At 39.7% G+C, this 21,429-nt stretch overlaps 2 protein-coding genes across 2 annotated transcripts; one reads left to right on the top strand and one right to left on the bottom strand.

Annotated features, from left to right (window-relative positions):
• Positions 1 to 634: 634 nt before the first annotated feature.
• On the bottom strand, positions 635 to 7,272 carry LOC110044241 (uncharacterized). The gene is made up of 3 exons (XM_089293346.1): positions 6,797 to 7,272; positions 3,205 to 3,441; positions 635 to 2,467 (listed from the first exon to the last, which is right to left on the bottom strand). Exons 1-3 carry the CDS (start codon positions 7,131 to 7,133, stop codon positions 2,085 to 2,087), a joined length of 957 nt encoding a protein of 318 aa, XP_089149472.1. The 5' UTR covers positions 7,134 to 7,272; the 3' UTR covers positions 635 to 2,084.
• A 151-nt stretch (positions 7,273 to 7,423) lies between these two features.
• Positions 7,424 to 20,581, top strand: LOC110044195 (uncharacterized). The gene is made up of 7 exons (XM_089294559.1): positions 7,424 to 7,906; positions 13,649 to 13,923; positions 14,159 to 14,354; positions 15,183 to 15,512; positions 16,821 to 17,354; positions 18,459 to 19,750; positions 20,384 to 20,581. Exons 1-7 carry the CDS (start codon positions 7,555 to 7,557, stop codon positions 20,579 to 20,581), a joined length of 3,177 nt encoding a protein of 1,058 aa, XP_089150685.1. The 5' UTR covers positions 7,424 to 7,554.
• The last annotated feature ends 848 nt before the right edge of the window (positions 20,582 to 21,429 follow it).

Below are 21,429 nucleotides of genomic sequence, written 5' to 3'. Positions count from 1 at the left end.
GCATTAAAATCTCCGATACCCATTTACTCACCTGGGTGTAGAGAGGAGGAGAGAGGCACTGTGAGAGTAAAGTGTCTTTAATGCCTAATAACACAACACAGTGTACGGCAAGCGATCTAACATCCCGCGCCTCCAACACTTCTCATGATAAGGTAAACTTTAAATAACAAGGGTAAATATTGTTTCATACATCAACAGGAAACGGGTATCACAAGTTACGAAATTCCTGCTGCTTTCTTGGCCAGCTCACTCCGTTCCAGAATATAGCAATTATAATTCGGTTCACTGATTTAACCAGGGATTGCAGAGAGGGTCCTTTTGGTTATCAGTTTGATACAACAAAAAGGTAGAGTCGAAGTTTAGTTAGTTAATCTAATTTTGAGTTATGCTGACTACTTTTATTTTGACATTCTTGCGTTGCTCTCTATTGTTTCGTTTCGTATTCAGATCACGATATCCCAACGGGACAAATAATTTACATCTTTCGCGCGCGTTTTTTTACGAATTTAAGAGCTACGGATTCGTTATTTTAAACTAGCTTGCAAATCCGTTCTATCAAATTGTGCATCGCGTACGTATCCAGGATCTGTTCAGTTTCTACCTTATCACTCTGGTGGATTTTCTGTAAGTCGTGTTTGTTGTGGATTTCTTTATTATTTGCCTAGTTTCTTTCATTTATAATTGTTGTATTCATTTTCTATTTACTCGTCATTTTTTTCAAGTCAATATCGTATCCGTGTAAACAAAATAAAATCGTACGATGTTTGAAGTTCACACCCAGTTTGGTTTCCACTCGATTAATACTACGGCGAAACAGCGAGAACATTTATTATTTCACCTTACAAGTAACTTATTGTTGATACGAAATTATGTTAATTAGAAAGTGGTCTTACTACTAAAACAAACTTAAAAAACAGGCGCAAAGTTGGTTATTATCACATCTTACTTCCGAATTCTTAATTTTTTCCCGTGATTAATTTTCCCTCCTGAGGCTCAAAAATCGTTTTAATGCAACTCTACGTTACAGTTATTTTCAGATGTAATGAAACGAGCAATAAAGCTTTATTGAATGGATTAACATCTCCATCGTTAAAGGACACTTATATCAGCCAAACTCATTGAGTAACCCCGGATAACAACCTCGCACTCTGATTTGGCTACAAGCACACCCACTATTGTAGGTTACTATCTATCGATAGAAGGTCCTTTAATTTGACTCATAGCTTCGTCTCTCGGCAACTACATTATTTTTCACTGTTACCCTATTCGGTCAACAGAACGAGCAAAATATGAACCCGTATTGTACTGAAGGGCCGTATTTTGTTTTCGTCAGTTGGCACGCGCCTACGATTTTCGGATAATGCAGGATGTGTTTCAAAAACTAGAAGCCGAAATACTAGAAAATTACATAATGGTGGAATAATAAATCCCTTATTCGATGGCTTCAATCTAATAAACGCATGCGCACACATTTTGCTCATCGCTGGTATTTTTTCTCACCCCAGCCCTGAGCTTGGAAAATACTACGCAAAATATCGGCGCGTATTATATGCTAAACCATCGAATAGGGTGTATACCTCGAGTTTGCACTGTGAGTAGTAAAGAATACACAGTATAGTACGCAGCTATCAGTATTTGTAGTTTCAACAGGCATAGTTCAATGCTACAATTACAAGGGCCCAGATTAAAAAACAATCGTGAGTGCAAAACAAAGAGCAAAGATGTAAGTATTCAGCTAAAGATCGATAAGGATTGTAGCAAAGTTATGGCCGTCTCAGCTAAACTCTCGTCGTAAAGATAATATGATGTAACATCTGCTCCTTTCTCTTGAAATGAAAATGAAAACTTGTCAACAAGGATTGTCAAACGCTAAGGGAAAACTCGAGAGAGAAACAGAATTTTTCGCGAGAAGACTAGAGGCTCTATTCTCCTCACTATTCAGTTTTTTTGCCGAAACATCTTCTCCCTCGCGTTTTCCAATTCTCGCTAGCCTTCATTAGCGTTACGAAGGAAATGTACCTTCCGTGTTTATTCATTAGAATTAAATTTCCGTCTGTAACACAGGCTAGTTTTCAAGACTTCATTCAGTGAGGGAAGTCTGATGGCAGTGACCACCATTTTTTACCAGGATAGTCTGGTTCCTCGGTGTTTTCTACAGGGCACTTGACACCAGCATCAGAATCGGAATGCCGTGTCTGCTTCTTGGGGCTTTCTCTTGTAGTTTGTCGCATCCTTATGGATCGCTCTCCGCACTTAGCTGCTTGTTCCAGCATCTCCAGCACGCGTTTCTTGTAAACTGAATCATATTCTTGTCCGCGCACTGAGTTGGCGATCATAAACACGCCGTTTTTCTTGTCGCTTCCAGTGACTTCAATAGCTGCTTCCTTCAGCCTCTCTCTTTCTTCATCGGCATTCGGCTTTTTCGCGATTTCGTCATCAAATGTGATGACGGTGATGATCTTGATTGCTGTCATAACCAGAAAACAGAGCAACAGTTAACAGTGTCTGCGGCTTCACTCACTGGGCCAGCACCCATGCAAATTTATCTGAACTAAAAAGTTTAGATAAGTTAAGAGTTCAACTCCTACAGGATTGGTTTAGGACACCAACATGGCCACCGTTTCATTGATTTGGAACACCAATATGGTTGCCGTGACGGCATGTGAAAACGCTCTATAGCTGTGATGATTTTGATTGCTTCCAAAAACTGGGCGGACATGATGGTAGAGGAAAACAATATTCAGGACTATGATGCATCTGAAATCTAATAGCACACATCTGTTAAGCTTTCCTGTAAAGTATAAATGAAATGAACTGTTTTGTAAGCACTTTTGGACTGTAGACAACCATTGCTATGGGTGTTGCTATGTGCGTTGCTATGTGCAAATTTTTTTATTTAAGTGTTAATCAAGGAGTGATTGGAGCAAAATCGTTTAAAAATACGTTTTGCAAATGCTCAGAGACGTTGAAAAATCACTCTTGCCTCGGTGAAAATTAAATGAGGAACATCGTTAAAGCTATCCGTCTAGTGTACAAGTGCAACGTAATGTAATGCAACGTGATGGGACGTCACATGATGTGGCGTGGCGTGGCGTGGCGTGGCGTGCATGACATAATGTGCAGTAATGTCAAGCAGTATGGTGAAATGCAAGCTTACACTTCTAGGCTAAGCACAACCATCCGTTGGTTCAACTCACTACTCACTTGCTTTTCTCAGCTGGTATTGAACAAACTTGATGATTTCTCGGTATTTTCCCGTTTGAAATCTGATATCATTAGCTTTTATAACCCACAATATCACGTGCATCTGGTCAGCTATTGGCGGCTTCTCGAGTCTGCAAGCAGCAGCTCCAGCGGCTTCTGCCTTATTAGTGCTCGTGTAATCTCGGGTCAAATTGTCTCCTGGTCGCTCAATTCCATATAAAATGCGAAACAGCTCTCCTGTTTTAGGAAAGAGAACTTTGAATGAATGAATGAAAACTTTTTTTAACGTGCCAGTGTACTTAGCTATAGATTGGCTGATTGGGGACACCTAACTAAAGTCAATAGCTAATAACTAGTTTACAAAAACAAAAACAAAAACAAACACAAAACAAAACAAAACAACAAAACACAACGAAAAAACAACGGCAAAAAAAAAAAAAATAAATAAATGTTGAGGTTGATAAATAGTTATTTACAGCATATCATAAACACTATTTAACAAATAAATCACAGATGACGTCAAAATGTGGTAAGAACAAAAAAGTAGCACACGAGGCATTAGCCGAGTGCGTCACTGATATTTTAAACACATTTTGACATCTTCTGTGATCTATTACTGAACAGACGCTCGGCAATATGGAATCTATTTGTTTTATATAATAACGAAACAAACTACTACAGATAAAGCTTTTTTATTTCAAAATCTTTCAACATAACTCGAAAGCAGGCCTTTGCCCACTTTGGCGAACACGACAAAAGCCATTTGACGTAATCTATTGTCTATACAAAATGAAGCAATCTCATTGGTTGGTATGCTTAGCAAAGAATTGTGATTGGTCCAGGAAAATCACACCACTGTCAAACTTGACTCGCGCGTCGCTTCTCGTGGAATGAAAACTTACAGCGAAAGCAGCATTGAACTGCGAAATCTACAAATCTTAAAGAAAATGCTGGAAAAGTCAAGTCGTTTTTTGTTATCAGAGCAGCCCTGTGAGCCGAAAAGTTTGGACGTTGCCTTGAATATTGCAGGAGTTGAAAAATACGCTCGGAAAACTTGCGGTTGGGGTCAGTCTGGAGGCCATTCGATTCGAGTTTTGAATGGAAGGAGCGTTAGTGACGGTGGAAATTTGTGTCTTCTGTGGTTGGTGATTCTCAAATCAGTTTGAAATAGTGTCGGAGATATCTTTTTAGCTGCGATGCAGTTGGCCGTGAGCTGTAGTGAGCTATACTTTGCTCGCTGCTGTGCCCTGAAACGTACTAGAATATTCGCATCGGAAAGTAAGGTTATGTGTTTATTTCAACTGATTTTAAGAAGTGATGTTTTGATGTGTCATTCCTGACATTAATCAGTGTTTCAACAATTACTTTGAGACTGATAAAAGTTGAATTTTTTTAAATAAATTAATCTCATAAACATTTGGTTTCTTGGGTTTGTTAAATTCGAGATAAGCGACAATGGTTCTCGGCTTACCAAGACCAATTTTGTGCTTGGGTTAGAGTCATTTTCTAAAACAAAAAACGGCTTTTTCTTTCTTCTTCCTGCTGCTCGTACCTGTTGAATGCCTCGACAAGACTTTTATGTACCTTATCATTTGCCCAGTCACGTAAAATATTATCTAAATTCTCAAAACTTTCCGCCATTTTAAAACACAGAAGGAAAAACTTTGTAATGATTACGTCAATCGTGCGTCTGTCCTCTAATAGATCATAGGCGAGTACCGATCAAAATGGGAAAATAACTTGGGTTATTATATAAATAATAATATCGAATGATTCTGTTCATGATTTACATAGTTTGCAGCAACTGCTATTTTTTTCAATGAGGTCTGATTGGTCAGTTTTTCTTATTCTTGTCATAAGTGTCGCGAGAGTTGGTGAAGTCCTTAATTCCTTGCTAAGTTTTGACCAGATATATGGACCCTGTTATCTTATTGTGTGTTTAACCTATAACCTATAGTGTAAAAACGAGGTACCTTTCTCAGGGTATTCATTTTTAATATGTAATGTAATTTGTAATAGAACCGGATAATTCACGAAACCTTCTCAAGGAGCCTCTGGGTAGCCTTAACTGTGCTCCCAAATTCTTGAGCGTTTATCAAGGAAACGAGCTTTCATAGTATAGTTATATATGGGCAGTAAATCAAATGAAGACCAGGGTGTTGTAAATGAGAGAAGACGTTTGCCCGCAGAATATTAGGCTTTAATTACCAAATCTCTTACTAACACAAAACATGGCGGCCAACTGCAACCACGAGGCAACCGCAAGGATTGCAGGCTCATATAATAAAGTTAAACCACACTACATGTACGACACAATGAATTTTATAATGTAACGCAACACTCGCAGTGTTCAAGTGTCTAGGTCTAGAGGGCCTTTAAGAGGGCCTTTTGCAATGTCATTTACACCACACAGGGTTCGATGGCAACCCTCATTTCAAGGTAATCTAACGTGAGTACGGGGCAGTCATGGGCTGAACAAGTAAAAATTGCCTGAAATTACCTCACATACATGCTAGATTAAATTGTAAAGCAAATGTTGAAAGTTAACCGTCAAATTAAAAGGGCTATTATAGCGATTATGTTTACCTTATATGCAGTTCTACATATACTGCTGACAGGAATCAAACAGATGGTTAACAGTAATAACATAGATCTCCAGTTGCTAGTTTGGACAATACCCGATCTTATTTCCATCCAGAAAAGAATTTATAGCACAAAAAACAAAACAAAACAAAACAAAACAAAACAAAACAAAACAAAACAAAACAAAACAAAACAAAACAAAACAAAACAAAACAAAACAAAACAAAACAAAACAAAACAAAACAAAACAAAACAAAACAAAACAAAACAAAACAAAACAAAACAAAACAAAACAAAACAAAACAAAACAAAACAAAACAAAACAAAACAAAACAAAACAAAACAAAACAAAACAAAACAAAACAAAACAAAACAAAACAAAACAAAACAAAACAAAACAAAACAAAACAAAACAAAACAAAACAAAACAAAACAAAACAAAACAAAACAAAACAAAACAAAACAAAACAAAACAAAACAAAACAAAACAAAACAAAACAAAACAAAACAAAACAAAACAAAACAAAACAAAACAAAACAAAACAAAACAAAACAAAACAAAACAAAACAAAACAAAACAAAACAAAACAAAACAAAACAAAACAAAGCAAAGCAAAGCAAAGCAAAACAAAACAAAACAAATCAAATCATATGTTGCCTTGCAGATACTGTTCCCCGTTTGTTTAGGTAACCATAGCAACAGATTTCGTAACTCCCGCCCCAATCCCCACTCGATTTCCTCACTTCCGGCTTCGTTCACTTTTTGGCTCAGATTCTCATTGCAGTCTTTTTTGTGACAAAACTTAATTACGTGAATTTTCAATTTTCATTTTGTGTAATTTCATGGTCTGACCTTAGCTTGATCCTGATCTGTTGATCCGAGTATAAAGCTCTCTGAGCGACGAGGACAAACATGCCGAATACTTCATATATCTCTGTTTATGGCACTCGATTTCCTTTATATCATAAGGAGGCTCTTATTAGAAATTCTCAGAAGTAAAGAAGTTACCTTCTTCCGCCTTGTCTAACTCGAAGAATCCACGCGTGTCGTAAAGCGTAAATTGGGTTCCCGGAACAACATAACTGTCCAAAATCGTCGTACCTTCTTTTCCAGTGCTCTGAGTTACAGCCGGCTCCAGTGTAATGCCTAGTGACCTGAATATAGTGTTAATCAGAGCTGATTTTCCTGAGCCAGTCATACCAAACAGTGCAGCATTCAGGCGACAACCTTCCATCTCGCCAGCCAATGCATCATGGAACTCCTCGTAAGCCCCGATCTTGTATTCAAGTATTCGACCACAAAGCTGGGTGATTTCCTCATCTTCTATTTGTTTGTTGTAAGCCATGTTCGCTTTGTAAGAAATTATCACATACTAGTGGTATAAACTACTGTTTTCCTGCGTTTCACAACGAAACATCGGACGCGAATTTCTATCTGCTTTCGCTTTAGCTCACTTTTGGGCTGAACAGAGCGTTGTGACGTCACGAAAAGTTTTCCGAGAAAACCCACTTTTATAACTCCAATTTTCGGGCAGCTGTTTTTTAAAATACGCTGAATGAATATTCCAAAAAACATTTATGAATCTTTTTTTATAAAATTTAAGTAATTATCAATGGCAGTATTTGGCTTTTATATTCACAAAAAGATGCCAAACAAAGTTAGAGGTTTGCGTGACGCTGAACTGGGGAGTCCATATATGCAAATTTGACGTTAAAGCCGCTGAATTCGTGGAATCGGTTTGAAACCAAAACAGTGTTAATATCAAGATGGAGGAAAACACAGACTCGAATATGGATGAGGAACAGCCGCTGCCAGAAAGAAAGGAAGGGAACAAGAAATGTTTCCATCTTTTTAACTGTGATAAAACCTACAAGCTAGATGTGGTGGAGAAGTTGTTAAACGCCATCAAAGACAAACTAAGCTTCGACATTTCGATCTCCACAAAGAAGTACTTTGCTCCCTCAGAAATGACGGATTTGTGCAAGACCATCCAATCTGAACCACCGATGGATTTCGCCGTTTTCGTCGTCCATGCTCACGAATCTCGGCTGTCAATCAACGAAGACAACGCTGGCATTAGTTACGCGAGATTCTACAGAGCGTTACTGGAGAAAACGGGTGAGTGATTTAAAGGGGAACTGTTCTACTTACAAATTCGTTGATGACAACATCGTAACCGTCATATTTTATCTTACACAAAGACCAGAAGGAAAGCATTGATCCGGAAAACATCATAACAGAACTTTTTATGGAGTCTTCGCGAGAAAAACCAGCAATGAAATTCTTGTTTGCTCAAAAAAATTGTACAGTGCTGAACGAATCGAGTGTTTCGGGTTTGTCACAGTGGTTGCATGACACTGAACACTTCACTCATTTGAAACTGTAATTTGAAAGAAAATTGAAAGGCTTTACATTCTAATTTTAAAGCCAAGAAAAGCAATTTTTATCTTTATTTTCACCTTTCAAAGCAGTGAAAAGTGTCATTTTCATAATTCAGAATTATTAAAATGAAATTTTCAGACAAATTTCAAGTTTCGATCATGCAGAATAAAACGTTATTTTCACGTGACGTCCTCAAATTCTTAAATCCCTTACTAAAGAGCCACCAAAGTTTTTATCCTCATCAGAAAAAGAGGTACTAAATTTATCTCTTTACAACTTCCCAGCTCAATAGCGTCCTTCGTTTGGAAACCAGCGCATTTTGAATTTCTGAGTTATGGCGGTGCGTGACATTAAGCTACAATCGCGTTTGTCGAAAAATATGTATTTATCTAGTGATTTTTAGCCATTTAAGACGTTTAAGTATTTGGAAAAGTGCTTATTTAAATGTTTAGACATAGACATAGACATAGACATACTTTATTTAACGTGGAAAAGTACACACTTAGCTGTTTGCTAGTTTCCAGGTGCTCCACGATTTAAATTAAGTAATGTACAACATTATAAAAGCGTTAAAAAAACAAACAAAAACAAAACGGTATTTACATCAAGCTAATTTAAAAATCACTTAAAAAAAAAAAAAAAAAAAAAAACGAGCTAAAAGCGATAAAATATAATCAAAGTGTATTAAACATGAAAATCAGTTTGCCGAATCTTTTTCAAAAAGTCTTTTGAACCTGCCATGGAACGAATATCACGAGGTAGCATATTCCACTGCTTTGCTGCAGCATAACGCGACGACTTAAGACCATATCTGGTAGTGTTCACTTTAGGTATAGAAAGATTAAAATTTCCGCGAAGATTGTACGCTGTTCTCTTCTCAGTTGTAAGATTTTTGAAACTGGATGGAGCCCTGCCTTGAATAATATTGTTCACAGTCGGTAGCATGTCTTGAGTGCGACGATTTTCTAAGGTTGATGTTGATCCGATACGCCCTAAGAGCGCTTCCTACGTCGAGATCTTGTCGTTGTACACAAATCTCAAGGCCCTCGCATTTGTTCTTTCCAGTTTTTCTATAATCCTTCTTCCACAGTGATACCAAACCTGACTACAATAAGAAAAATACGGTAAAATAAAAGCCCGATACAAGGATTCCTTCGTTTTGCAAGGTAGAATGTTCTTTAACCTGCTTAGAGCGTTTATTGGCTCCCCACCTTGCGACAAATGTCCGCAATGTGTGAATCAAATTTTAGTTTTTCGTCTAAAGTTATGCCCAGTAGTTTTATCTCCTTGGATACTGGAATCTCTTTACCCGCACATTCGATGCTGATGTCACACTGATTTGCATTTCCTAACACCATAGCGTTATATTTTGTCGGGTTGGCGATCATTCCGTTTTGTTTAAACCAAGAGGTGGCATTGAACAGATCTTGGTTAATCATGTTTTCTACTGCGCGGGGACATTCGTTTGAAGCATGTAAATTGGTGTCGTCTGCAAAGCTTAATAAGCTGCTCTCGTTTATAGCATAGGCCAAATCATTCATAAAAATATTAAAAAGAAGCGGTCCTAATATTGACCCCTGGGTTACACCACTACGAACGACATTCCACGATGAAAAACTGTTTCCCAGTTTGACTCGTTGGTAGCGATGTGAGAGGTAACTCTGAAGGAGGGACCATGATCTTTCATCCAGTCCGTAAAATCTAAGCTTTTCCAACAGAAGATCGTGAGGGATACAGTCGAATGCCTTGCTAAGGTCCAGTGTAGCAGCACCAATAACGTGGCTTTGATCAAGTTTTTCTTTCCACTCTTCGGTAAGTGTTAATAACGCCGCAGAGCAGCCATGCAATTTCCGCTACGCGAACGTATAATCGTGGAAAATGGTATCAAAATAACTACTCATCTGAGTATGGACAATGCGTTCAAACACTTTGTCGAATGCGGGCAGCACGGTGACAGGTCTAAAATTAGCTTTGTCCAACACGCTGTCCTTTTTGTGTAAAGGTGTAATCTGACCATACTTACACCCTTCGGGGACTTCTGCCATTGCAATAATAGTATTTATAAGATCACTTAGCGGTTCAGACACTGATGGTGCCGCTGCTTTGGCTGCGCGTGGCGGAATTAAGTCATATCCCTGGGCTTTGTTTGCCTTGATGTCGTTGAGTATTTGCCTTACTTCGTGGTGATTTGTAAAACGAAAAGTAAAGCTCTTACTGGCTATGCTGTTCGTAGGTAAGCGAGAGGCATGTGACTGATGTTGGAACGGAGTGTATGAATCGATTGTTAACCTATCGGTGATATTTGTAAAATAGTCCTTAAAAATCTCTGCTACTTGAGCTTGATCGATAATCGTTCTGCTATTTTCTTTTAAAATGATCAAATCGCTTTGCGCACGTTTCTTTGTGTGTAAAAGAGGACGTAGTAACCGCCAAAAAGCCCTGTAGTTTCCAGCACGTGAGCAGCACAGATGATCGAAATGTTTAACAACAGACTTTCGCCTCATGGAGACCACGCGATTTCTTAACACTCGGTATGCTTCCCAGTCGTCTGTTTTCCTTGTTTTGTTAAATTTTCGTTTTAGACTGTTTCGCTTCCGAATGGCCTTTCTTATCTCCGGTGTAATAAATTTGGATTGGCCTGAAGCCGCCTTACGCTTTTTCATTCTGATGGGTGCATGATTGTCAAGCACACCGGTATACATCTTTTCCCAAGCCCAACAGATGTCATTGATGTCTTCGAACACATACGCCACATTAAACGGCACACATGCAAGGTCCTTATTAAAAGCATTCGCATCGAAGCTTTTAAAACACCTGCCTTTCGTAAAAACGGTCTCTGGTTTGGATAATTTCTTGTTAAGAATTAAGTGTAGACCAGTTTGTGATCACTCAGGCCTGTCTCCATTGTTCCTGATTTTAATGCAAATGTCGGAGAATTTGTTGCTATAATGTCCAAGCAAGACTCTCTAGAAATTGAAATCCTTGTTGGCTCCTTTATGAGATTGTCCAAGCCGTAGATGTCACAGATATCTAAGAAAGCTCGACCTTGTTTCCCGCTGTCTTGTGGTTTTAGAATATCGCAATTGAGATCCCCCAAACATAACACACTAGCTCGGTTTGAAATCGCTACGTCTAAAATTTCGCACATGTCGCTCGTAAACGTCTGGTTGTTTACTGACGGTGGTTTGTAAACATTAAGTAAAGACATAAGTCGCTGTCCAAGCTGAATGTCGACGAGTATTGCTTCCACTGCTTTGCTTCTAATTCTCACTTGGCTTGAAGGAATGGATTTGCGAACATACAACAAAATACCTCCACCGCCTTTCTTGCGATCCTTACGGTAATATTCATGTTTGTTTGTTCAGTGCAGTTAATCAGTCGCCTAGATAGCCAAAGTAAGTTTCAGATGTTTACACTAATTTCCGGCCGCCATATTGGTGTACCACAGAGGAACACCAACATGGCGGCTCCATACTAGCTCTGTAAATTTGCGCGGAACATTGCGACGAATATCTCAACTTCGGGACAACGCACACACCTTAAACTTGGAGAACTTTCTTCTCTATTTATCTTCTATAATATCATAATTTCTTGACTTTACCCACTGAATGGTTTTTGATTTTATTTTTTATTGCGTGACAGTGAAAACGCTCTATAGACAAATTTAATTATTTTTTGTTTTTTTCCCAGAATGGGCGCAAAAGCAGCTAAAAATTGAAATAATCGACGTCCGCATTTTTCAAACATAAAATCTTGTATATCTAAAAATTGCCTCTTCCGGGGATAAGCATCCATTTAAACATCTAATCTAAGAATAAGAACACTGTCAAAAACTTACAATTTACGGTCTTCGGCTTAAGTTTTATCAAACAAATGAGAAACACTCAGTTTCCATTTTCCTATTCACTATGCTAGCAAAAATTTATGGCGCTATGAACATGCGTTGGATTATTACCGCATTTCCTGGATTATTATTAGGTGGTAGTGTAGCAGACGTAGCTAGGCTAAAAATGGGTTACTCCACCTTCAAGTACAGAGAAGAAGCTAATCCTATTCTTTCACTAAGGACATTCCACAAGAGGGAGGTATCGATTTTAGACGGAACATTACACGAAGACGATATACGTTTATTTTGTGTCGCACAGTTCCGTTCTTCCGAAGAAACACATAGCTTCGGTTTAAAGAAACGTAAGCTGCAAAATCTGTAGCGCTCAGTAGCAGTAGCAGCAGCAGTAGAAGTAGAAGTGGCAGTAGTAGCAACAGTAGCTGTAGCAGTATCAGTAGCAGTAGCAGTATCAGTATCAGTATCAGTAGCAGTAGAAGTAGCAGCAGTAGCAGTAACAGTAGCAGTAGCAGTAGTAGCAGCAGTAGCTGTAGCAGTAGCAGTTGCAATAACAGTAGCAGTAGCAGAGCAGCATCAGTAGCAGAAGCAGCAGTAGCAGTAGTAGCAGCAGTAGCTGTAGCAGTAGCAGTAGCAATAACAGTAGCTGGAGCAGAGCAGCAGCACTAGCAGAAGCAGCAGTAGCAGTAGCAGTAGCAGCAGTAGCAATAGCAGCAGCAGTAGCAACGGCAGAAGTAGCAGTAGCAGTGGCAGTAGCAGCAGCAGCAGTAGCAATAGCAGTGGCAGTAGCAGCAGCAGTAGCAGTGGCAGCAGCAGCAGTAGCAGTAGCAGTAGCAGTAGCAGTAGCAGTAGCAGTAGCAGTCTCAGTAGTAGTAGCAGCAGCAGCAGTAGCAGTAGCAGTAGCAGTAGCAGTCGCAGTAGCAGCAGTGGCAGCAGCAGCACCAGTAGCAGTAGCAGTGGCAGTGGCAGCGGCAGCAGTAGCACTAGCAGCAGCAGCAGCAGTAGCAGTAGCAGTAGCAGTAGCAGCAGCAGCAGCAGTAGCAGTAGTAGCAGTAGTAGCATTGGTAGCAGCAGCAGTAGCAGTAGCAGCAGCAGTAGCAGTAGCAGCAGCAGTAGCAGCAGCAGTCGCAGTAGCAGCAGCAGTGGCAGCAGCAGCGGCAGTAGCAGTAGCAGTAGCAGCAGCAGCAGTGGCAGCAGCAGCAGAGGCAGTAGCAGTAGCAGTAGCAGCAGCACTAGCAGCAGTAGCAGTGGAAGTAGCAGTAGCAGTAGGAAGGATTACTTTGTCATCAGGTATTGCATAAATATATGAGTTTTACAGGATGACAAATTTCTGAATTTTGAGTGGTTAAAGCAGGTATCACGTTTCCATGCATGATGAGTAACATCTAATGGTGGCATTACGTTGACGTTACAATATTTTGCAACTGTTGCAACTGCCATCTTTCAAATAATCAACTAAGATAGCGGACATTTCTTAGTAAACGGCATCTGCAAAAAATAGCCATTTTTTGGTAAATTATTTTACCGTGAAGTTGGAGTTTTTCTTTTTACGAGAATTCCAGTGTCCCTGAACGATAAATATTTGTTCTCTACAACTGTTCTTGGCTTCGACTTGATTTGTGTTTATAACCTGACAGGCAACAAAGTAATTGTTGTTATTGGTGGAGATGACAATTACAAAAATGCTGCTGAAGAAGAAAAAGCTGCCTTGTCAGGGTGGGCTAAGAGACAGATTTCCTCTCAGTTCAAAGAAGAATTCGTGGATGGACGCATAAGCTTTATCTTTTCCTGGGACAAAGAACACAGACTGATTCATGAGGAGGCAATGTTGCATTTCCTTGATCCTGGAAAGATGGGGGAAACATTTGAACCAAAACTTCAGCCTTCCAAACCTGCAGTTGACACGATTCAGGTAAAGTGGTACAACAGCAGCCAGGGTATTCGTAAAGAGTAAAACTGATTCTTTTACACCTTGAGTGACACAGTTTAATTTGCCTTAGCGCGGAACAACCAAAATACATCACTATTTTTCTGCCAACAGACCAGCCAAACTTCAAAGTTGCAAAACTAGGAACAGACAACAATAAATACAAAAAACAACAACAAAAATAACACATAAAAACATTAACTTCATTTTTGTGTCACAGGAAGTTACTTCCAACGATGTAAAAGCAACGACACCAATAAACTACTCCAATTTAGAGCTAGTGAAGGACGATAGCATCGAAATGCAGAAAGCTGAAACCAATGGTAGGCAGGAAAATGTTCCTGTTTATCAGTCACTTAACAGCGAGAAATCCAACCTTGTTGAAACTGTGCAAGTCACCCCCGAGATTAGGAGAGGTAAGTCAGTCAGTCCGTCCGTCCGTCCGACCGTCCGTCTGTCAGTCAATGAGTCAGTCAGTCAGTCAGTTAGTCAGTCAGTCAAACAATCAATCAATCAATCAATCAATCAATCAATCAATTAATCAAGCAATCTTAATTGATCGATCGATCTTTCAATGAACAATTCAATCGATCAATTCATCGATCGATCGATCAATTAATCTAACTTTAACTCATAACCAATATTTAACCAATATACTTCAATCTGGACTGTTCACCGACGGGTACTCAAGAATAAACATGTGGGGGCCGTTCCGCTTACATCCATCACGCCCTTCCGAACCTACTGTCGGGTACGAGGGGGGAAATTCGTCATGATGGGAACGCCGTGACACGAAAGCTGATATTTCAATCTAATCGATCAGTCGAGATTTTCATTTCTTCATCATTTTATTTCTTAATAAAATCTACATTGTACAGTTGGACTCGCCCGCGAATAGCTCTGCTAGTCTAGAGGGGCCAGTCTATCAATAGTTACAAATGATTTATTATTATTATTATTATTATTATTATTACTTTTATTACTATTATAGAAAACTAGAAAGTTAGAAAACTGAGTGAATAAAATAAAAATAAAAAGTGGGGAAAGAGTGTGATTTTTTTTACTACTGCTACTAACATTTTGACATAGTCGTACCCTTTAATACAGGCACTGTTAAAAGGGCTGAGGAATGTGTCCGTATTAGCAAGTCTCCATGCGTTTTCGGGAAGTTTATTTAAAAGAAAATGTAACAGCTAGTGGCCCAACTGCAATTCGATTCGTCACTCTCATTCTCATTATTATAGGACAATACGCCGAACCTACAACGGAAGGTACTTTTAGCAAACGTTTAAAAGCAATGGCCGAGGATACACCATCGCAGGGGAAAGTAGCGCTCGTTTGTCGGGACCAGTCTGATGTTGCCATTATCACGGACTGGTTTGGTGATGAGCTGCTTGACATATTCAACATATACAGTGGTTCCCCATATGCGGGGCTCAGCTATTTACTCTCTATCATTTCAATGAGGTCCTGTATTATTGTTGTCGACGCTGGAGCCATGAAAGACGAGTTGTGTCGCAGATCAGCTGAAACCCCCTATACAGACCTACTGAACACAATCAGAGAAACAGTAGGTAAGATATCTGTTTTAAATCTCTTTCACGAAGGGTTGAGTCATGGGGCATAAGTCGCTAACCAGCTTCAAACTTATCAGCTTTGCGTTGTTAGGAAAACCGTTATGTTCCTGAACACCGGTTTCCGGGTTGGAACCCGTGAACTGAAGTCATGAACTCCTTGGTCCGTTTCGTGTTGAATTTTGGGATCGTTCCAGGATCGTTCCTTTGTGACAATAACAACAACTCAACTTATTCACTCGAACATTTACAGTTTTTTAAATATATGTATATACAAATAGAGAGGCAGAAAAAGAAATGTAGATATGTGTCTAGAAACTGACGTAACCCGATATGAGATCGTTTTCTAGTCAATCTCCAATTATTATAAGGTTTCTATAGATATTTAAGAAAATACAGAACTGATAAGAGATGAGATGTGCACATGGTAAACAATTAAGAAAATCAATACACGTTTTCAGAATGTTGTTTAGACAGTAAATAAAATTTCAGTTGTTTAGAGAAACAAAGACAAAAAAATAAAATTTAACTTGTTTATACATGAATTTGAATAAACATGTATGCTATGCTAGAAGTTGAAGACATTGATATCTTTAAGGTGAGTGGGAGTATTGTTTCAGATAATAGTGGCTGTGTAAGCTTTTGTTTGTTCTCCAGAATTGGTGCGCACTTTTGATATGCATAGATTTTCCCTAGATACATATCCGGTATCGTATCCATGTACTTCACTGGCGTATTGAAAGAAATCTTGAAAAAGCTTGGTAGGAGGCCTTTGTGCCAAAGATGCGTGAATTTCAGAGCTTGGAGTCTATAAACCTTATTTACTGTGAGAACATCTAATAAGTTTAGCATTGTGGACCTCTGTTTGGTACTAAAATCAAAACCATCATCTCTGTGGAGCTTCGTCTCAGCTGGGAGTAAAACCTTTTACCCTGTTGACCTGCGTTTCTGAAAGTTAGTCCCGGTATTTGTATTTATTGACTCGCGACCTTAGATGTTGCCAAAAAAGGCGTGCAATTACAGTTTACAAAAGAGTGAAATTCTTGCATAGCTGCGTTTACCCGACTATCAGGCTTTTCTAACGAAAGGTAGGAGGGGAGGAAATTGGGAAGGCCTAGGCTTGCTGCTCAGTCTACAAATGAGGAAAATACCCTTGCTACCAACAGGGACATCACTAGACACCTTTAAACTATAATAATTGTCTTGATCTCATCGATCATTAACCATTTCATTAAAAATAATTTATGCTTTTTCCATGTGGTACATTGTTGCAACGGAAACTTCACCTTGACTCTTCTTTGCTTTCAGTGAGAAAAGTGGTCATTATCGTGTGCAGTGACGACAGCGAGATGTCACAGGATGAGGAAGATGCCTTAACACGCAGAGTCAGGCTACATCTCGGTGAAAAGGGCGAAATTCTGTGGCGGAAGGGAAACAAAAATCCTCTCCATCAAACTCAAAATCCGAAACGTCCTCTTCAGTATCGTCGATCAGAATCTCTTCCAAAACGTGATGGTATGGCAGAGAGGTCTCAGATGAGAATTGTCAAACGGCCGATAGACCCCAGTGAGTCCACATTACTTTTAAAGGCTCGCCTGCGCCACGGTATAATTTCATACCAAAATGAAGAAGGGTGGAAGCCTCCTAAAGAGATAGAAGATGACTTGATGAAGAAATTGAGATCAACCGCCGACGCAGAATTGTTGATTTATCAAGAAAACACAGTTGGACGTTACCGGGTTGTCGTGAATAAAGAAGAGTCCTTCATATCTCAGGTGGGTGACAGGCTCAAGGAAATGCTCCGTGTTGAACCTGGACAAGTCACCCCTGCGAGCACAAGTGGTAAGTAAGTCTGTTGGTCAGTCGACAATGATTACTCTAATTTAAACTCCTAACGAAAATATTCCGCGCATATGACACATTGTAACGATATTTATCTTGCTTGCTGTTCGGCTTTGGACGTGAAAGGTAATATTTTAATGTAAGGTTCAAAGACAACCTTCTCCCCCGATAGATTAAAGTTTTATCAGAGGCGCACCCCTCCACCACAGAGACCGTAAAAGGGACTGAAGGTAGTGTCTGTTAATTGGCGATTTGATTTAAGTTGATTACTTTATTATTATTTCAAGTGCTATTAATAAATGTAATATATATATTTGTATGTCACTGTCACTGTCACTATCTGTCACTGCCACTGTCACTGCCACTGCCACTGCCACTGCCACTGCCACTGCCACTGCCACTGCCACTGCCACTGCCACTGCCACTGCCACTGCCACTGCCACTGCCACTGCCACTGCCACTGCCACTGCCACTGCCACTGCCACTGCCACTGCCACTGCCACTGCCACTGCCACTGCCACTGCCACTGCCACTGCCACTGCCACTGCCACTGCCACTGCCACTGCCACTGCCACTGCCACTGCCACTGCCACTGCCACTGCCACTGCCACTGCCACTGCCACTGCCACTGCCACTGCCACTGCCACTGCCACTGCCACTGCCACTGCCACTGCCACTGCCATTGCCATTGCCATTGCCACTGCCACTGCCACAGACCCACAGCAACATAGATTCTATTCGTCAAGTATATGATGCAGCATTAGTGAAAAGAGCATTCAAAACTTGTCACCAACATTGCAGCACTGTATAGGTCTGAGGATACTGAGTTCTATAGGTGGCTAAGAAGGAGAGACTGTGAAGCACCTCTTACAATTATTTTTGCTGATGCTCTATATGTGAGGTGTGTTTCAATAGATCGATACTTTGGACGCTGTTTGCATTTTTGCAAACTAGCCTAACTAGCTATCCGCCTAATAAGTAATCAATTTAATCACAGAAGAATGCTTCTACAATGTAGTTGTCATCGCCTAGTTTGCAAGGCGATGGATCTAAACCTGTGTTTCGATGTTTAGAACGCTACTAAATTCAACTTTTTGTCAACAGTGTACAGAGGGAAAGAGCCAAAAGAAAACTTACAGACACAACTGAGGGAAATGGGACAGCAGTTGGAAAATGTGCGGAGGGAAAAACAGCAGCAAGAAGAAAACTCACAAAGACAATTGAGGAAGATGGAACAACGTTTGGCGAGAATGGAACAACAACTGAGAGAACAAGGAAGAATATTGAGCGAAAAAGAGTTTCAAGAGAGCATCTTACATAAACAGCTGAGAGAAAGAGACCAACAAGAAGAGAACTTACAAAGACAATTGAGGGAGATGGAACAGCAGTTGGCGAGAATGGAACAACAATTGAGAAAAAAAGAAAGGCTATCGAGCGAAAGGGAACAGCAATTGACAATTTTCCAAGAAGCATTGAGCGAAAAAGAGGTTCAAGAGGCCATCTTACGTAAACAGCTGAGAGAAAGAGACCAACAGGAAGAGAACTCACGAAGACAATTAAGGGAGATACAAGAACAGCTGAGAGCGAAGGGCGACCAAGAAGCGAATTTACAGAGACAGCTAAGGGAGATGGAACAACAGTTGACAAACTCACAAGGACAATTTCGGGAAAAAGAGGAGGAAACGGCTAACTTACAGGAACAAGTGACTACCTTAGAACGGCAGCTGAGGGTAAAAGACCAGGAAGTGAATGAATTGGAGATGACTCTTTTAACAGCTCAGCAAACACTTAGTGAACATCAACGTCGACAGGCCACACCTGATTGGGTCATTTCTCGTCATCAAATTCAGTTGACAGATAAACTACTTGGTAGGGGAGGCTGGGGAAGTGTTGTCGAGGGGAAATATTGTGGCTGTTCTGTTGCCGTGAAGCAAATCCATGAGTTGATTCTTTCTCCACACAACCGGAGTTTATTTGAACGAGAAATGGACATTGCTGCCAGATGCCGCCATCCTTGTTTGCTGCAGTTCATTGGAGCATCCAATGACGAGGGAAGTCCTCTGTTTGTAACAGAGCTTATGGAATTAAGTTTACGAGCACTGTTAGAACAGAGACCTCTCTCTTCCACAGAAGTCTCCATTATTTCTTTGGATGTGGCTCGTGCATTAAACTACCTTCACCAAAAGAAACCTTCTCCAATTATTCACCGTGACATCAGCAGTGCTAATGTGTTGCTATGGCGACAGGGTGACCAATGGCGAGGCAAAGTGTCCGATTATGGTACTGCAAACTTTATGCAGCATACCATGACAGTTAACCCTGGGGCTATGATTTACATTGCTCCGGAAGCACTAACTTCAAAACAAACAGTCAAGGTTAGCTATGACTTGCTTAAGGTTTGCCACCCATCAATTTGGTTAAGTGTACACATACACATCTATGAAATTTTTAAGTTGTAGGAACAAATTGAGTCATTCACCAGACCTCTTAGAAAATGAAAAATTGGTTAGATTTGCACTTGTCACTAAAAGAGAAGATAATTTTGATATTTTTCAGGAAATATTTACAACACTGTTTCTGTAAATTTACTAAAATATTCTTAATAGCTCACAAAAGAACTTATGTAGGTTGTCAACTACATAAGGTCATTTAAAGGTAGTTTTGTTGGTGTTCACAAAGCGATCGCAAAATGCACGAGGTTGAAAATTGAGGGATTTCCTTTCGGGGATATCTTTGGATAGGGCCGTTTTGGCTGGGGCACTTAACATATTTACAGCAACTGTTCGCGGGAGAATAATTCATTGATTATAATAACAAATAACCAAACCTTATACGTTTTACCGTTGTAGTATTTTTTCACAGATGATAAGTAACTTTAATGGCAGTTGTCCAAAACACTGCAGTATCTGAATGAACACAGAGTAGGTTGCATGGTACTCCGTTAATAAATAATTATTCATGCTTTTTACGCTGGAAGTAGATAACTTTAGTGTGTTATGATATGTATGTTTTGTAATCGTTGTCTCTAGGTCGATGTGTACAGTTTCGGCGTTCTTCTCTGTGAAATGTGCATCCAGGAGTTACCAGATCCTGAAAGGCGTGTTCAACAAATCGCAATGATGACAAATCGCCTGCTTCGAGCCCTCATACGGAGATGTCTGCAATCAGATCCTAAAGCGAGACCAAATATGGAAGAGATTATTAAGGATCTCGGAGACCCAGTTTAATGGCATATCGTAGCTACAGTCAAACCAGTATTAGGTGGACACCCTCAGGACCCTTGCTAGTGTCCGCTCAATACAAGGCGTCTGCCAAAAACAGCCTTAAAAGGGTGAAATACCATCATCTTGAGCGGTCGTTAACTCTGAAATAACGTATTTCCATAAACAAGGACAACTAAGTGAGTCACAAGTTTATGGGATCGTTTAAGCTTTATTAGCAGATGTTAAGCGATTTAAGTATACAGTAACAGTATCTATATTGATTGAATTATGTGAAGGTTCACACAACCAAACAAGAATAAAAATTCTGTAAAAGCAAAAACGAATAATGAACTGTCGCATTTCAGTGACAGCTCTTTCTCGGCAAACTAAAATGGCCGGTCTATAAAAACATGAACAAAAAACGTGCGTAAATGTGGCGAAAAAATGGGACTTGTGCTGCTGTCTGCTAAATAGAAGGTGTCCCCTTAATATGGGGTCCGCTTAATACAGGTTTGACTTTATGGCCAGACTACTTTCCAGTTTGATTTTCCCTCCAGTATTTTTCTTTTTTTTTGGCATAAGGTTTCTTCAGCAAATGGGACTTGTGCTGCTGCCTGCTAATAGAAGGTGTCCGCTTAATATGGGGCCCGCTTAATACAGGTTTGACTGTTTGCCAGACTACTTTCAAGTTTGATTTTCCTTCCAGTACAGTTTTATTTTTTGGATTAAGGTTTCTTCAGCAACTTACACATTGGTATTTTTTTTTTGCCATAACTAGTTAGTTAAAAGAAGTTTTTTTAGTTTAGTAAATTATTATTAAGGATTTTATCAAAGAAAATAGTTTATCATATTTTTGAGCGAGATCTTGGTAG

The sequence above is a fragment of the Orbicella faveolata genome, unplaced genomic scaffold (genome assembly GCF_042242905.1).
Source record: "Orbicella faveolata isolate gen_17 unplaced genomic scaffold, um_ofav_v1 contig_25, whole genome shotgun sequence".
In the NCBI taxonomy this organism is placed as follows: domain Eukaryota; kingdom Metazoa; phylum Cnidaria; class Anthozoa; order Scleractinia; family Merulinidae; genus Orbicella; species Orbicella faveolata.
The sequence above is the reverse complement of the archived record's forward strand: the minus strand, read 5'-3'. Positions and strand labels throughout refer to the sequence as shown.